At 56.8% G+C, this 15,561-nt stretch overlaps 1 protein-coding gene and 1 long non-coding RNA gene across 3 annotated transcripts in view; one reads left to right on the forward strand and one right to left on the reverse strand.

Moving 5' to 3' along the window:
* UNC5B (unc-5 netrin receptor B) overlaps positions 1-14,023 on the forward strand; it is a 91,106-nt gene extending 77,083 nt beyond the window's left edge. The window contains exons 6-17 of one of the 2 annotated variants that reach the window (XM_027962422.3): positions 361-528; positions 681-845; positions 1,054-1,086; positions 2,955-3,149; positions 3,597-3,986; positions 4,621-4,708; positions 5,357-5,525; positions 5,659-5,892; positions 7,794-7,943; positions 8,509-8,673; positions 9,489-9,670; positions 10,168-14,023. In XM_027962422.3, coding sequence (XP_027818223.1) covers positions 361-528; positions 681-845; positions 1,054-1,086; positions 2,955-3,149; positions 3,597-3,986; positions 4,621-4,708; positions 5,357-5,525; positions 5,659-5,892; positions 7,794-7,943; positions 8,509-8,673; positions 9,489-9,670; positions 10,168-10,333 — 2,105 coding nt within the window. In that variant the 3' untranslated portion in view covers positions 10,334-14,023. The remainder of the gene's footprint in view (positions 1-360; positions 529-680; positions 846-1,053; positions 1,087-2,954; positions 3,150-3,596; positions 3,987-4,620; positions 4,709-5,356; positions 5,526-5,658; positions 5,893-7,793; positions 7,944-8,508; positions 8,674-9,488; positions 9,671-10,167) is intronic. The other variant, XM_027962423.3, reaches the window with a different exon arrangement.
* LOC132658640 (uncharacterized) lies at positions 5,887-10,331 on the reverse strand. Its single transcript, XR_009598528.1, has 3 exons — positions 8,836-10,331; positions 7,636-7,724; positions 5,887-7,167 (listed from the first exon to the last, which is right to left on the reverse strand). It is a non-coding gene; the product is annotated as an uncharacterized LOC132658640 (long non-coding RNA).
* Positions 14,024-15,561: the final 1,538 nt, after the last annotated feature.

The following is a 15,561-nucleotide window of genomic DNA, read 5'->3' on the forward strand; positions in this document are numbered from 1 at the left end:
CTGTCCCCTTGAGTGGGAGGGTGGAGCCATGGCTGAGATGAGTGTTGTAGATAGAACCCTGTACTGCGTTCAAGTTACAGACAACCCCCATTCCTCAAAGGGAGACCTTGGGTGCCAGCCCTCTCTGGACCTCTACTTGCCATTGTACAGAAAGGCAGGGAGTCACTGGTTCCCCTCTGGTCCTGAGTGCAACCCAGGTCTGCCCGCTGGTGTCTGAGTCCCCAGCCTTGATGGCAGAAGGGTCCAACTCCAGAAGGCCAGTCTTCAGTAGAGGGGCCTCCTCAGGGCTGTGGGATGGGGCCTGGGGGCCCCACAGGGTGAAGAGCCAGGCCAGCTGGGTGACACCTACTACCCTCGCAGTGAATGGTGGCTGGTCCAGCTGGGCAGACTGGTCGCCCTGCTCTAACCGCTGTGGCCGCGGCTGGCAGAAGCGCACGCGGACCTGCACCAACCCTGCCCCGCTCAACGGAGGCGCCTTCTGCGAGGGCCAGGCCTTCCAGAAGACTGCCTGCACCACCGTGTGCCCAGGTAAGGCTGCAAGCCAGGTGGCACCGCACTCGCGCCCGGCCCTGCCTTCTGTGCTGTGTGTGTGTGTGCACCGCTGTTGTGCACATGTGGCCGTGTGTGCAGGCGCCTGTGCGTGCCCATGTGCCCATGGACCACATGCTGTGTCCCCACAGTCGACGGCGGGTGGACAGAGTGGAGCAAGTGGTCAGCCTGTAGCACCGAGTGTGCGCACTGGCGCAGCCGCGAGTGCATGGCGCCCCCACCCCAGAACGGAGGCCGCGACTGCAGCGGGACACTGCTCGACTCCAAGAACTGCACTGATGGGCTGTGCGTGCAGAGTGAGTCTCCAGAGGGCGGGGCCCGGGGTGGCGGCTCTGGAGCCAGATAAGCCCCCCACGCAGCCCCCACCGCCTGGCCTGCACTGAAGCAGTCCCTTGGGCCCTGCCCGGCTGTCATCTCGCCCACGCATCTCCCCATCACCCTCTCTGCCACCCTCTCCCTGTCATCTGTGTCATTGTCTTTCTTTCCCTTTATTTCCCTCAACAGATAAGAAAACTCTAAGTGACCCCAAAAGCCACCGTAAGTCCCGTTTCATGGCTGTCCTCTTTCCTCTGGGGGGACCCCGGGTTTTCCTTGGCTGACTTGTTCAAGGGGTGGAGTGCAGGGCAGGGCAAGGGGCAGGGAGAGTTGAGGGTGCCCCCTACAAGCTCTGTGGGGCTCCCAGCGCCCAGCACTGCATGTGGCATGGTCTCCATCACCGTCAGACGGGCAGACCCTTGGCTGAAAGGAGGGCCCCCAGGCACTGTCTTGCCCTCTCGTTATAGGAGAGGAAACTGAGTCTCAGAGAGAAGGGACTTACCCGAGGATCCAGTTACGATTGGAACCTAAATATTTGGCCAGAGCTGCTCCTAGCCCCACCCCTCGGTTCTCCTCTGCCGGGGTGGGGCTGGCAGGCAGGCCCACACTTACCCCTCCCAGTGCCTCTCACCGCTCCCTCCAGCAGCCGACGGACACCTCCTAGGTCCCTGGGACACCCGCTGCCCTGCGTCAGCCCCCAGGGGCTGTGCTGCAGCTTGGGCAGATTGGCCTGCAGTAATTAAGCCACAATTTCCAAATAATTCCAGAATTATAAAATCGGTAGTGAGGCCCTGAATGCAGCTCACAGCGGGGGCAGACGGGTGACTGATTAGATATTGTAAATCACCAGGCAAGTGACCACCCCCATGATAGCGATGATGTGATGAGGCAGAGCCCCCAGAAAAATGGGAGCCCAGCCCTGGGGACCTTCTCTGGCAGCTCTCCCAGGGAGCCCAAGAATGAGGAGAGATGGAGGTCCAATAGGTGGTGGAATCAGCCAAACCTCAGGGCTGAGGGCCCTGCCCCACCTTGCTGAAGCTCAGGCCTCCCCCCAGTTCAGGCAGGAAAGCCGGCCTCCCTCTCTGAGGGCCCTGGGGATTGGGGGAGGGTAGACAGGGGCTTCCCAGAGCTCCCAGAGGAAATGGGGCAGGGTGGGGGCAGCTGTCTTGGCTCTGCTGCGCTGTCCAGTGTAGTAGCCGCTAGACGTGTGTGGCTTGAAAATTCTATTTATCTTAGCTGAAAATAAATATGTCTAAAAACTCTTTTCCTCAGCCAAGCCAGCCGCATTTTAGTTGTTTAATAACCGCACGTGGCTGGCAGCTGTCATGGGAAACAGCGTAGACATGGGATACGCCATCATCCTAGAAAGTTCTGTTGGACAGAACACCTCTCTGCCTGGCTGTGTGGAGCTGATTCTAGCTGTGCAGCAGCCTGCCCTGCCCACCGTCCAGAGTGGGGTGTCCTCCAGCCTAGCAGCCTGTCTGGGTTGGGGAGTATAACCTGGGGTTGCCTCCCTGAGCCCCTTCCTTCCCTTCCAGCTCTCCCTTCCCTTCCCTCCTCTCCATCCATCACCATGCATCTCATTCTCCTCCTGCTTCCCCTCCCCCTCCCGTCCTCGGCCCAGAATGGAAGTGAGCTCAGAGTGGCTACTTGTAGAGATTTCTGGGAACCAGGACCTTGGGTCCTACGGAGGTTGCTGCAGGCTGCAACTGAGGCCCTGGGTTTACTCTCACTCTGTGGCCCCCTGATTTTGAGCCACAGGCCCTGTCACCTCCTGAGCAGAGAGCAGTGACTTCACTCTTGGGAGTATCCACTCCAAGAGTGCCTGTGCCTCTCCTTACTACACTGGGAAGGAAGCAGAGCATGGGGGCAGGGGCATTTAGACTGGTACACTTATAGAGACTGATGCTCAGAGAGGTTCAAGGCTTGCCTGAGGTCACCAGCCTGTCTGGCAGGGCTCAGATTTAAACCTAGGATAGCGCCAGTCTGTCCCAGGCCCTGCCTCTTCCCGGGGACAAAGGGAATCTCTGGCTCCCCCAAGGCCTGGGTCTCTGCCCCCTGCCCCTCACTCAGCCCTCCTGTCCCCACAGTCCTGGAGACCTCGGGGGACATGGCGCTGTATGCAGGCCTCGTGGTGTCCATCTTCGTGGTGGTGGCTGTCCTCATAGTGGTGGCGGTGGTGGTGTACCGCCGCAACTGCCGGGACTTTGACACCGACATCACCGACTCATCTGCCGCCCTCACCGGCGGCTTCCACCCAGTCAACTTCAAGACTGCAAGGCCCAGTGAGGACCTGGGAACACCTGGGGTGGTGGGTGCGGGCAGGGTCCCCAGGGGGCTTGGCAGCCAGGTGAGCCAGACCAGAGCAGAGGCGCCTGACTCCCTCCTGAGGTTTCTCTAGAGTTTTTTTTTATTTTATTTTTTTATTTAAATTTTATTTTTTGACAATACTGTATTGGTTTTGCCATACACTGACATGAATCCACCACAGGTGTACATGAGTTTTTTTAAATAAAGATCACTGGACAAGTATGGATAAGAGCGATGCAGGAAAGAGAAAAAATAACTCAGGGGGCAAGTCCCTAAGCTTCCTGCCTCAGCTGGCAGTGGAACCTTTCAGAGCTGGAATCTGGGTGGGATTTTGTGAAAGAAGGGCCCCCAACCGTAGCAGAGGGTGGGATGGGGCCAGGGAGGCACCTCAGGCTGAGTCTGACTGCGGCCCCGCCCTGCAGACAACCCACAGCTCCTGCACCCATCCGTGCCTCCTGACCTCACTGCCAGCGCCAGCATCTACCGCGGGCCAAAGTACGCCCTGCAGGACTCAGCCGACAAGATCCCCATGACCAACTCGCCGCTGCTGGACCCGCTGCCCAACCTCAAGATCAAGGTCTACAGCTCCAGCACCACCGGCTCTGGGCCAGGCCTGGCAGACGGGGCCGACCTGCTGGGAGTCCTGCCACCCGGCACGTACCCTGGTGACTTTTCCCGGGACACCCAGTTCCTGCACCTGCGCAGTGCCAGCCTCGGCTCCCAGCAGCTCCTGGGTCTGCCCCGTGACCCGGGGAGCAGTGTCAGCAGCACCTTTGGCTGCCTGGGCGGGAGGCTCAGCATCCCTGGCACAGGTGAGTCCCCGCTCTGCTGGCCCGTCAGCCTGGCCTTGGCATGTTTCCCTCTAGACAGTCCAACATTCACCCAGCCAAAAATAGGACTTCCTGGTCCCATTTCACAGACATGAGAAGTGAGGCCCAAGGGGATAAAGTGATGATAAATGAAGACCTGAGGTCCAGGCCTGCCTCTGCCTCGCTAGGGGAGGCAATCTCGATAAACCTCAATTTCACTATCGAGTAAGTGGGAAAGAATACTGCCATGTAGTCAAGAAACCACAGGGTGCTGTTAAAAAGACAGGGCTGCCCAGCTCAGGTTGCACAGCCAGCAGTTGACAGTTTCCCCGTGTCATACCCTGAGCTAGGCTGGGGCTGGAACCACCCCTTCGGCCTCCAGGACTCTGGCCTATCTCTATATCCCACTGCAATGCCTCCCCTGTGCGGTCCCTCTGGACAGCCCCACTGTGGTCAGTGAAAGGCCAGGGGCCTTTCCTGGTACCCAGCCACTCTCCCCATGCCTTGCTGGTAACCACCAGGATCTCAGAAGATGTCTTTCTCTCTCTATTCCGAGCTGGAGGCCAACCCCTCATCCCCTATGCTAAGGTCCTGGACTCCTTCTAGCCCCTCCCTACTGACCTCTCTCTCCCACTAGGGGTCAGCCTGCTGGTGCCCAATGGAGCCATCCCCCAGGGCAAGTTCTATGAGATGTACCTCCTCATCAACAAGGCAGAAAACACCCTGTGAGTAGAGAGACGCAGCCCCAGCCTGTCTCCCTGCTGCTTGCCCACCTTGGGCTCAAGTATATCCCCTTCTAAACCCAGTGCCAAGACCAGAGATAGTTCTCCAAGGAAGACATTGCTCGATGTTTGTTCCCATTTAAGTCATGCAAAACCAGCTCAACAAATCATAAAACTGAAAGCCAGATGACCAGCTGGCTACAGTATGACAAAGAGCTAATATCCTAACTGTATGAAGAGGTAAAGAAAGAGCTATGAGGCACTGGAAGTTTCCCTGCTTGTGAATTTGCAAAGATATTTTCAAATGTCATAGTACCTTCATGCTGGCAAGAGTGTGGGAACACGGCCCTCCCATGGCACGTTGGTGGGAGTGTGGATGGGTACCAGTTTTCTAGAGGGCTCTTTAGCAGTACCTATCCACAGCATCTGCAGAGTGCAGAATCTTTGAAAATAGGAGCAAAGGTTTGGCTATGAGAATGTTGCAATGTAATAGCAAAAATCTAGAAACGATTTCAAGGCCTGTGCCATTTTTCCTTAACTCTGGGAGCCCCAGGGATACAGAACTGCCTTCTCTCACCCCAGCAGCCAGGGCAGGGGGGAGCCCAGCCCCGCTTCCTCACTGCCTCCCTCTCACCCTCCACCCCGCCCCAGCCCGCTTTCAGAAGGGACCCAGACAGTATTGAGCCCTGCAGTGACCTGCGGGCCCACGGGCCTCCTGCTGTGCCGCCCCGTCATCCTCACAGTGCCCCACTGTGCAGAAGTCAGTGCTGGCAACTGGATTTTCCAGCTCAAGACCCAGGCCCATCAGGGCCACTGGGAGGTGAGGAGGCAAGGCTGGGGGGCCTTGGGATCTGAAAGCCCCTTTCATCCTGGCCCAACCTGGATGGACCCCTTCCAGGGCCTTGGCTGGAGGGAGCCCGACCACTTCACCCCCACCCTCTGTGACCCTACAGGAAGTGGTGACCCTGGATGAGGAGACCCTGAATACTCCCTGCTACTGCCAGCTGGAGGCCAGGTCCTGCCACATCCTGCTGGACCAGCTGGGCACCTACGTGTTCACGGGTGAGTCTTACTCCCGCTCGGCAGTCAAGCGGCTCCAGCTGGCCATCTTTGCCCCGGCCCTCTGCACCTCCCTGGAGTACAGCCTCAGAGTCTACTGCCTGGAGGACACGCCTGTAGCGCTGAAGGTAAGGCCAGACCATGGACGCCCGCGCAGGCCCACACACTGCAGGTGCCTCGCCCACAGCCAGCCCACTGCCTGGTACCTTCCAGTACTCCCTCCCCAGGATCATGGCACCTGCCAGGCACCCTCTGCCAGCCTCAGCCTCATCCAGTCATTCCTTCATTCCTCAAACATTGAAATGGCATCAGACCCTCGTGATACAGAGATGAGTCGGGCACAGTTAGCCCTCACCAAGCTGCGGGCTAGAGGTGGAGCCAGACCTGAGCATCACTGATGCAGGGCTGCGGGAGCATCAGCCTGGGGATGCAGGCTGGCGGGGCTTGGTTGTTGGGGAGGGGGTCTGCCCAACAGCCTTCTCAGAGCTGACCTTGGCCCTAAGCTCGCAAGGACAGGTGGGAACTCCAGGCGGAGAAGGGAGAAGGGCATTCCGGCAGACAGAACAGTTTAAGCAGAGGCAGGTGTGGTGTCCTGTGTGCCAAAGCGTGCTGGGGTATGAGAGCCGGGGCTCGAGAGATGGCAGGGCTCCGCCTCCCAACAGCCTTGGGGTCATGCCAAGGAACTTGGAAGCCATCCAGTGGGTCAGGGCAGAAACCTGGTGGACACTTATTCACAGGTGCTCTCTTGAAAGCTACATTGTGGGGGTGGATAGACAAAAGACTGGGAGGCTGCAGCCAGGCCTTCCGCTGGACCCTGGACAACAGGCAGGCAAGGGGGCTGAGCTCTGTTTAGTTAGTAGAATGGACAGAAGCAGTGATCAGTGGAGAGAGTAAGGGGAGGTGAGGAAGGGTCAGGACTGACAGCCAAGCTCCTAGTGTGTGCAGAACAGTGGATAGTGCCCCTAAGTGAGGGGGGCCGTGGCAGATGAGGAGGGGTTCAGGGCAGGCAGAGAGGATTCCAGCACCTGCAACCTGATAACAGCAGGTGTTAGTACCTCCCTGTCTCCCTAGCCTCTAAGACCCTGTCCATTCTCTGCTCACCCTCCCAGCGGTTCCCAGGACCTCAGTCTCATCCTGCCACAGTGGGAGAGCACAGACCCTTGGCCCTGTTTAAACCCCTTTTCCTTTTCCATCTTTCCGTCTCCCGGCTCTGTGAAGCCTCCTCCGCTCCTGTGGCTCCAGGGAAGGGCTCCTGTGGCTTCTTCCACCCAAGGGCTGTGGGCTCTTCTAGCTCCTTTGCTTCCCGGTCTCATGTGACTTGTCTCAGACTCCAAGTTGCTGACTGATGCAACACAGGTGAAAAGGCCTCATGGGAGAGAGTCTCCTCCTGAGACCAGGCTGACCTGAAATTCCAGGAGGCCTGTAATGGGTTAGAGACTCTGGGGAAATGTTCTTGCAGCCTGGATCTCTTGGTACTAGGGCACTGGCTAACATCCAGTTATGGTCAGAGAATGGAATGGAGATCAAGAGGGAAGTTGCCACATGTTGGTTTGATGTCATCCTTTGTTTATTCAGTCTCTGTCCATCCATCCAGTCATCCAGCCATCACTCACCAATCCATTTATCTTTTCTTCCTTCTGTTTACACACCCATCCATTTGTATTTTCATCTACACATCATTTTGTCTGTCTGTATCTATCCACCCATCTATTTGTCAACCTGTCTATTGAGCCATCCATGTGTCTATTTGGTCATCTATAAATCCATCCATCCATCCTCTCTTGTCCCACTATCTGTCCATTCATTAATCCATTTATCTGTCTATCCACCCATATATCCACCCACACAGTAAGTTTTCTTTGAGTACTTACCAAATGTCCAGTCCTGTGCCTTGGATGGACCCTGCTCTCAATGTTACAGCCTGGTTCCCTCTGCCCACATGTGTCCCCAAGTCTCAAACCTGCAGCAAGAAAGAGCCTGTTGGCCCAATGTGATGGGCTCCCCTTTCTCATCGCTCCCTGGCCCACAGGAGGTTCTGGAGCTGGAACGGACGCTGGGTGGCTACCTAGTGGAGGAGCCAAAACCCTTGCTGTTTAAGGACAGTTACCATAACCTGCGCCTCTCCCTCCACGACATCCCCCATGCCCACTGGAGGAGCAAGCTGCTGGCCAAGTACCAGGTGAGGGCTGGGCCTAAGGAGGGGGAGGGGTGGAGCTGGGGAGGGGCTGCCCAGAGAAGACCAATCCCTCCTCCCACCTTCCCTCTCTGACCTGCAGCCCTGGTCCCCACACCCACCCTGGTGTCTCCCTCTTTCTCCCCCGGTACCCCAGTCATACACTGCCACGCACACTGTCTGTATGCTTCATCTGTAAAGAGGTCTTACCATCTCTAAGAGCATTCATGCCAGCCAGATTGTCCAGACTAATCTCCGATGGTCGCACTCCTCTGCCCATACCCATCTGTGTGAAGCTATCGAGTCCACAAGGCTTCCCAGTCCCACAGTCTCACACACACATAAGCACACACACACACACACATAGAGTCATATATTCAGACTCGTGCCTTCTTGCCCGTATACTCTCTTTCTCAGTTGGAGGGCCCTTGCTCAGCTCTTCTTCCTCTGCCTACCTGGATGGGAAGGTCCTAGCCTTCCCTGAGGCTGGCCCCCTCCCCTGCCCATGCCTCCGTTCCCTGAGGGCAGGGCCAGCTGGCCTCACCTCCTTAACCCTGCCTGCCTCCCCCAGGAGATCCCCTTCTATCACATTTGGAGTGGCAGCCAGAAGGCCCTGCACTGCACCTTCACGCTGGAGAGGCACAGCCTGGCCTCCACGGAGCTCACCTGCAAGATCTGCGTGCGGCAGGTGGAGGGGGAGGGCCAGATATTCCAGCTTCATACCACGCTGGCAGAGGTGAGGGCCAGAGTGCAGACACCCCGTGGGGATGGGCGCTACAGGGTGCAGACCCGAGGCTCCCCCTCATCTGGGGGAAGAGCCACCTCCCACAGAACTGTGCCCTCACCCCCCATGTCTGAGCTGGGATGTGCTCACTCTTGGCCAACAGCTGTGACTTACTGAGTGCAAGCCTGGGCGTGACCTGCACCAAATCTCACCACATCTTCACAACCACCAGGGAGACAGATACAAGGATTCCCACCTGGGAGATGAGAAAAGATTTAGTGGCGGGCAGGGATCGTGGCTCTTGTATCTCCATGATAACCCAGATTGCAGTTCTCCAGCACTATAACCCAGACTGAGGCTTATAAAACCTGAGGCACCCCGGGGGACAGTGCTGGGCACTCCCTGCCGTGCAATGGAGAGAGTGCTGGAAGCCGTCTAGACTCAGCCCTGTCACTGACTCACCGTGTGACCATAGTCACTTCCCCTTTCTAGACTTCATTTTTGCTTGTGTAAAAGTGGGTCCATGTGGATGAGACTGTGGCTGAGGCCCTCGTGGCTTTGTAATCACGAGACCGCATCAGCACTGGCCCGCCGTGCATTAGCACGTGCCTTGAGGCTGTGGAAGGATGTCCCGCCCCTGTCCTGGAGAGCTCACCTTCCAGGCGACGAGGCCTTTGAGCAGCTGGAGCCCACCCAGAGCACAGAGAGGTGCCGGAGACTCCCCGAGCTCACAGTCCCTGGGCAGGGAGGCTGGAGGGACAGATGCCCAGTGGCATTGCACACAGGGAGCCCTCTCCCCATCTCACCCTTGCTTCCTGTCCTTCCAGACGCCCGCTGGCTCCCTAGATGCCCTCTGCTCTGCCCCCAGCAGTGTGGCCACCACCCAACTGGGACCCTATGCCTTCAAGATCCCCCTGTCCATCCGCCAGAAGATATGCAACAGCCTGGATGCCCCCAACTCACGTGGCAACGACTGGCGGCTGTTGGCACAGAAGCTCTCCATGGACCGGTGAGTGTGAAGATGGTCTGCCAGGCTGGGACCACAGCTGCCCCTCTCCCGGTGTCCGCATGGGGTAACCAGCCTGATAGTGGTTCCTTGAAGAGCATCATGCTCAGAGTGCCAGCCCATGAGAATGAGGTCAAGCCAGGATACCAGCCAGATGTGATCAGCAGCAGCAGCCCTGTGCCCAGAACATCAGGTGTTCTGGAAATGCTTGCTGGGTGGCAGAATCCATCGAGGTGTCAGAACTCTTCTGGAGAGCTTAAAATGCTGGACAAATATAATGGCAATAGTTATCCTCAGTGGGGCTCAAAGAGGAGCAGTGTATAGCCTGGGGCCGTACAGCCTGCAAGCAGAGGGGCTGGGACTCAGACCCAGGACTGTGGGGGTCCAGACCCACAGTCCCGGTGCTCTGGGGAAGTCCTCCCAGGGGCCCCTCAACCCGCGGCCCCTGGGAGGGGCTGAGCATCTGGGGAGCCCAGGGTCCTTCTCCTTCCCTCCGTCAGGTACCTGAACTACTTTGCCACCAAAGCAAGCCCCACGGGTGTGATCCTGGACCTCTGGGAAGCTCTGCAGCAGGACGACGGGGACCTCAACAGCCTGGCGAGTGCCTTGGAGGAGATGGGCAAGAGCGAGATGCTGGTGGCTATGGCCACCGATGGGGAGTGCTGAGCTGGCCTGCACCTGCAGGCTGGGAGGCACCAGCAGGAGGCGGGCACAGGCAGGCCCGGGGCAGCCTCCTGGGGGGCAGCTGGGCCTTCTCTGCCCCCGAGCTCACAGCCAGAATCGCCCCTCCTCCTCCTCCCCCACCTTGCCCCACCTGCAGACCACAACCAGCCTTAGGAGATCCATGGACTTCGTTGTTGGGAGGACTCGGCGGTCCTTCTCCACCCCATGCTGTCTCTCCTGACCTCAGACCTCTGTGCAGGAAGCGGGAGGGGCCAGGCCCTCTGGAGGCAGCTAGGGGAGCAAGGAGGTGGCCCTCCCGCCCTCAGACCCGGGAACTCTCGGGGCAGCTGTTTTAATTGTGTTCTTTATTCTCTTCCTCGGCTATTGATTCTCCCTCCTCCCTCTCTGTTCACACCGTTTTCCTCTTTGAAGAGTCAAGTACAATTCAGAGAAACTGCTTTCTCCTGTCCATACGTGAAAAGGAAGAGGAAAGAAAGAAAGCTTAAAAAAAAAGAAAAACAACAAAACCACAAGGGAAAGGAAAACCCAGTTTCTTAGGAAACGCAAATGATTTATTATCCAGATATTTGGATAAGTTCTTTTTAAGAAAAAAAAAGAAAATGAAAAAACAACACACAAAAATAGAAAACGCTTTTCTTGAGTGTGGGTGTGGGTGTGCTTGTGATTCTGGCCAGCAGCCTGTGTGTGTGTACGTGTGTAAGAGAGAGAGAGAGAATCAGAGAGAGAGACTGAATAGGAACCCTTTGCTGCTAATGATTCCATCTTAGGCTAAATTCTAACAAGCCCTCAGCTTCCACACTTCTCCAGGGTCAGATGAGGTCTGAGCCGTGGTCCCGTGTTTCTGAAATCTTAAACAGATGCTGAATCAGTAAAGCCAAGGAGGCCTGAGGTCTGGTTTGGGGTGGGGTCCTGCCTCCCTCTCATAGCCCCAGGCAGGTGCCCCCATGGCTCCTCCGGGTTCCCAGGAATCCAGATTAAAAGGATCTGGGATGGAAAATGTGGGTGGGCCAGCCCAGCCAGGGAGTACTATGGTCTGGGGGCTCCTGGAGAAGGGACGTGGCCCAGAGAGGGTCCTTGCAGAGAAAGGAGTCAGGGATGAGAATCCCCTGTGGACACCTCTCTTCCCCTACCCCAAGGCGGGGCCAGCTAGGACACCCCAGCCTCTAGACCAGGTGGGCTGGAGCAGGTGGGCCTTCTCTTATGCCCAGGAATCCAGGATCTGCCCTTCCCTAGCAGATTCCCTTCCATTTCTCCTTCTGTAAAACAGAAAGGGAGGATAGGACGGGCTCTCCTGCTTCAGAAGCCTGAGCTCCTGGGGGTGGTGTGGCTTTGAGGAACGTGTGAGCAGCCAGCCTTGTGGGCGGCGTGGGAGGCAGGGAGGCGGCTGGTCTGGCTGTGCTTTGCACACCTGCCTGGAGTGGAGGAGGAGGGGTGGAGGGCTGTTTTCCCAGCTCTGATCTCCCCAGGCACCTCCCTGCAACCCTCTTCTCACTCTGCTTCTGCTGTCTGGGAGAATTTGAAGGAAGCTTTGACCAGCAGGGTGGAGGCGGGTTGTGGCACCCCCTCTCCAGCCTGCCTATTCCAGGAGGTTCCGAGGGGCCATCAAGGTCACTTTCTAGCTGTCTGGTGATAGCTGAAACCAGACTCATGAGCTGGCACAGAGGCCACATCAAAGGCCTCTCCTCCTTGGCACCCAGGCCAAAGCAAGTGCCAGCTCTGGGCACTTACCCCAGGGCTTGCCCCAGCAGGTCCAGGAGCAGCTGCTGGGACCAGCCTGGGCGTATCCTGGCCTTTGAAAGTCTGATCTCCTGGGAGAAGAGCAGGTTAGGGGGCTGTAGTCCCAGCCAGGGTCCTAAGACTGGCGTCCCAGCCATGTACTTGGGGGCATGTGGAGACAGTGAGATTTTCACCACCCCACAGCCCCCTGGGGAATGGGCTACCAGCCGGCCATCGAGGGCCTGCTGGGTTTGAGAGAGGTTCCTTTTTATCAAGGCTGCTCAAGGGGCCAGGCGTGCATCAGGCTTGAGCCCCTGAGGCTGAGACCACAGCCTTTTACTTTTACCCCAGTGCCTGTGTGGACGTTGCCTCAACAAAAGCGGTGAGCCTTCCCTGCCAAAAGTGCCGTCCGCCTCGGGCTCAGTCTCCCTGCCCACTCCTAGTCTGAGCCTTGTGGACCTGTGTGGTCACATAAGGGCAGTCTGAAGTCCAAGGACCAGCGTTCAAGCTCCAGCTTTGCTATGAGGCCTCTGTGTGACTTCAGGCATCTGACTGCCTTCTCAAGGCCTCTTTTCCTTTTTAGACCTAGGAGGCTCCACAGCTGCTGTCTGAGGCCCTTTGGTCTCTGATACATCATTCTAGGCTTCTGAGGTGAATCCTGGTGGGTTGAAGTTGACTGTGGTCTGCCATGGCCCTCCTCCCTGCCCCTCCTCCCTCCCTTCCTCTCCTCCCTCCCTGTCCCTCCTCCCAGCCCCTCCTTCCCTGCCCCTCCTCCCTCCCTTCCCTCCTCTCCTCCCTGCCCCTCCTCCCTGCCTCTCCTCTCTTCCTTCCCTCCTCTCCTCCCTGCCCACCCTTCCTTCCCTCCTCTCCTCCCTTTCTCTCCTCCCTGCGCCTCCTCTCCTCCCTTTCTCTCCTCCCTGCCCCTCCTCTCTTCCTTCCCTCCTCTCCTCCCTGCCCCTCCTCCCTGCCCCCCCTTCCTTCCCTCCTCTCCTCCCTCTCTCTCCTCCCTGCCCCTCCTCCCTGCCCCACCCTGAGAGCTTCCTTAGCTCCCAGTATGGGAGCTCTTGTTAGATGAGGCCAGGCCAGCTATCCAGGTGCCATTTCTGACCTGATTTCCAGAAATTGTGTACTAGGGCCTGGAGCACAGAACCAATTGGCTAAAGCCTCCTGGGAGGGCTCAAACTGTCCAGCTTTATAAGAAAGCCTGGAAAGGATTTGCTGGCTCCATCAATCTGCTTGGGCTCCTGTGACTGTGTCTGCACACTGCCCGCCTCAGGGTGGCATGGAGGTTTCTCGGCTTATTCAGGCCTGAGAGGCAGCCCCACGCAGCCCGAGTACCTTGAGAGGCACAGATTAAGATTCACTGCAGGGCCTACGTGCTGTGTTGACGTCTCTCTCGTCTCTGGGGTGTGCTTGCACATCTGTGCGTGTATGCGTGTGCTTTTATCTGTGGGCACATCCGCGTGCCTCTCCGGGAACGAGCCCCCACCCGTGTGTGCGTGTGTGCCCTCCTCGCGTCCGCTGGGCCGCCTGGAGGCTGCCCTCTCTGAGTACACAGGGTCAGTAGGTGTCTCTTCTACGTGCCCCTCCCTCTGCCTTCTCTCGTAGGGTTCTGGGCTCCAGAGGGGCCCTCCCCTCTCCTGGAAGCTCCAAGGCCCTCTGGTCTCCTTCCCCCAGCAACCAGGCAGCTGAGCCAGTTCCCTTAACAGGCCCTCTGGGGAGAGGTGACCAGGAGCCTGGGTGCAGGGAGCAGCTCTCCTGCGGGCCAAGGGCTGTACCACGCGCCTGGGCAGTGGACATGGTTATATGCCCGAGGGCTGCCGGGCTGGCCCCAGTCCCACCTCTGTTTATTCTGTGCTACAACCTGTAAATAACATTTAGCATTCCTATTGTAACAAAATTAATTTTTATGAAATAAATTATATTTCCTAGTCTAATAAAAAAATTCAGGTTGTAGTCTGCTGTCTTTTTGACTGCCTTTCTGTCAGCAGTTGGGAATGATTTTCCGGCTTTTCTCAAAATTCCATGAGTTTGGGGCCAAGGGGTCATTGCCAGAGCTCTCTGAGCTCCTGGAAATGGTCAAGTGCAACTGCCTGATTTTATACAAGGGAAAGGTGGCCCAGAGAGGACTGAGAACTTCCCCATGGTCACGCAGCAAGCTAGAGCCCACGCTGACTCTGATCGCAGTCCCTGCTCCCCAGCCAGCGCTCTCAGTGTGTGAGCATGTGCGGGACGTGGTCAGGGGGTCAGTCTTTTGAGCCTGTCATGGGCTAGGTGATGAGTGGGAGGAACAACAGAGGTGAAGCCCTCAGCGTTCTTGTCTGCCTGTAAGACATTCAGAAGCGTGTTTTCCAACTGGGGCCGAGGCTCAGGTCAGTTGAGAGCACTCACCTGAGACAAAATCATGCCAGCAGAAAGGGAATGATGGGCAGGCTGGGCTTGTGTGACTGTACCCACGGCTGCCGTGATCATTGGGCAGGTTACATACTGAACAAGAAAGCCGTATCTAAGGGGGAAGGTGGTGCCTTTCCCACTCAGATTGAAAATTTATGTGTTTATTATACTATGAGATATTTCCAGCAGAGGGCAGTAAAGGGCACTGTTCTAATAACATCAGTATGTTGGTACTAATTTTCCTGCAGACGAAAATGTCTCAAGGGAATGTTTTTTCTAATTTGCACAAAGGTGGCATACAGCCACAGCAGCCCTGACCCCTCTGCCCTGTAGGCTTCAGGTCTCCTGTGTGAGTTGAGTCTGGTCCCAGCATTTTCCAGCATGCATTGCCTATTGTGCAGATGAATTCTGCGATCTCTGAATTCTGGGGTGAGAGCGCCCTCTGGCTTCGTGGTAGAGAGTCATAGCAATTGAAGGCTCTGAGAAGGCCTGTGTGAAGATGCTGGTCTTATAGGGTGTACCACATGTATTTGGCCATGGGATACTTTTTATGTTTATATTTAAATTTTTTATTGTAGCATAGTTGATTTACAATGTTGTGTTCATTTCAGGAATACAGCAAAGTGAATAAGCTATACATATATCCATTCTTTTTCAGAATCTTTTCCTGTACAGGCCATTATAGAGTATTGAGTGGAGTTCCCTGTGCTATACAGTAGGTCTTTATTTATTCTCTGTTATGGGACCCTTTTCTAAACCTTTCATGCCCTGAAGGGTCCTGACAGTTCTGACTTGCAGGGACCTGTGGCTCTGGGGTGTGTGCCAAGGATGGCCTGGCTGTCCCCCTGGGGGTTGGGAGCACCTGTGGGCTGGGTCCTCCAGGAGCTTATGGCCTAGTGGGGAGGGCGGGATAAACAAGGCACATATGCATAACGCACATAGACCTCCGACTCAGACTGTCATCCTTTCCTGGAGTCCAGGAGTACTGTGAGCCATCACGTGTGTGTGTGTGTCTGTGTGTGTATACAAAGGGAAAGAGCGTATAGCCTGAGGTGGGCAGCAGCCCAGGGAGGGGGTGGGAAGTAGCCCCCATAGGCAGG

Source organism: Ovis aries, chromosome 25, assembly GCF_016772045.2.
Source record: "Ovis aries strain OAR_USU_Benz2616 breed Rambouillet chromosome 25, ARS-UI_Ramb_v3.0, whole genome shotgun sequence".
In the NCBI taxonomy this organism is placed as follows: domain Eukaryota; kingdom Metazoa; phylum Chordata; class Mammalia; order Artiodactyla; family Bovidae; genus Ovis; species Ovis aries.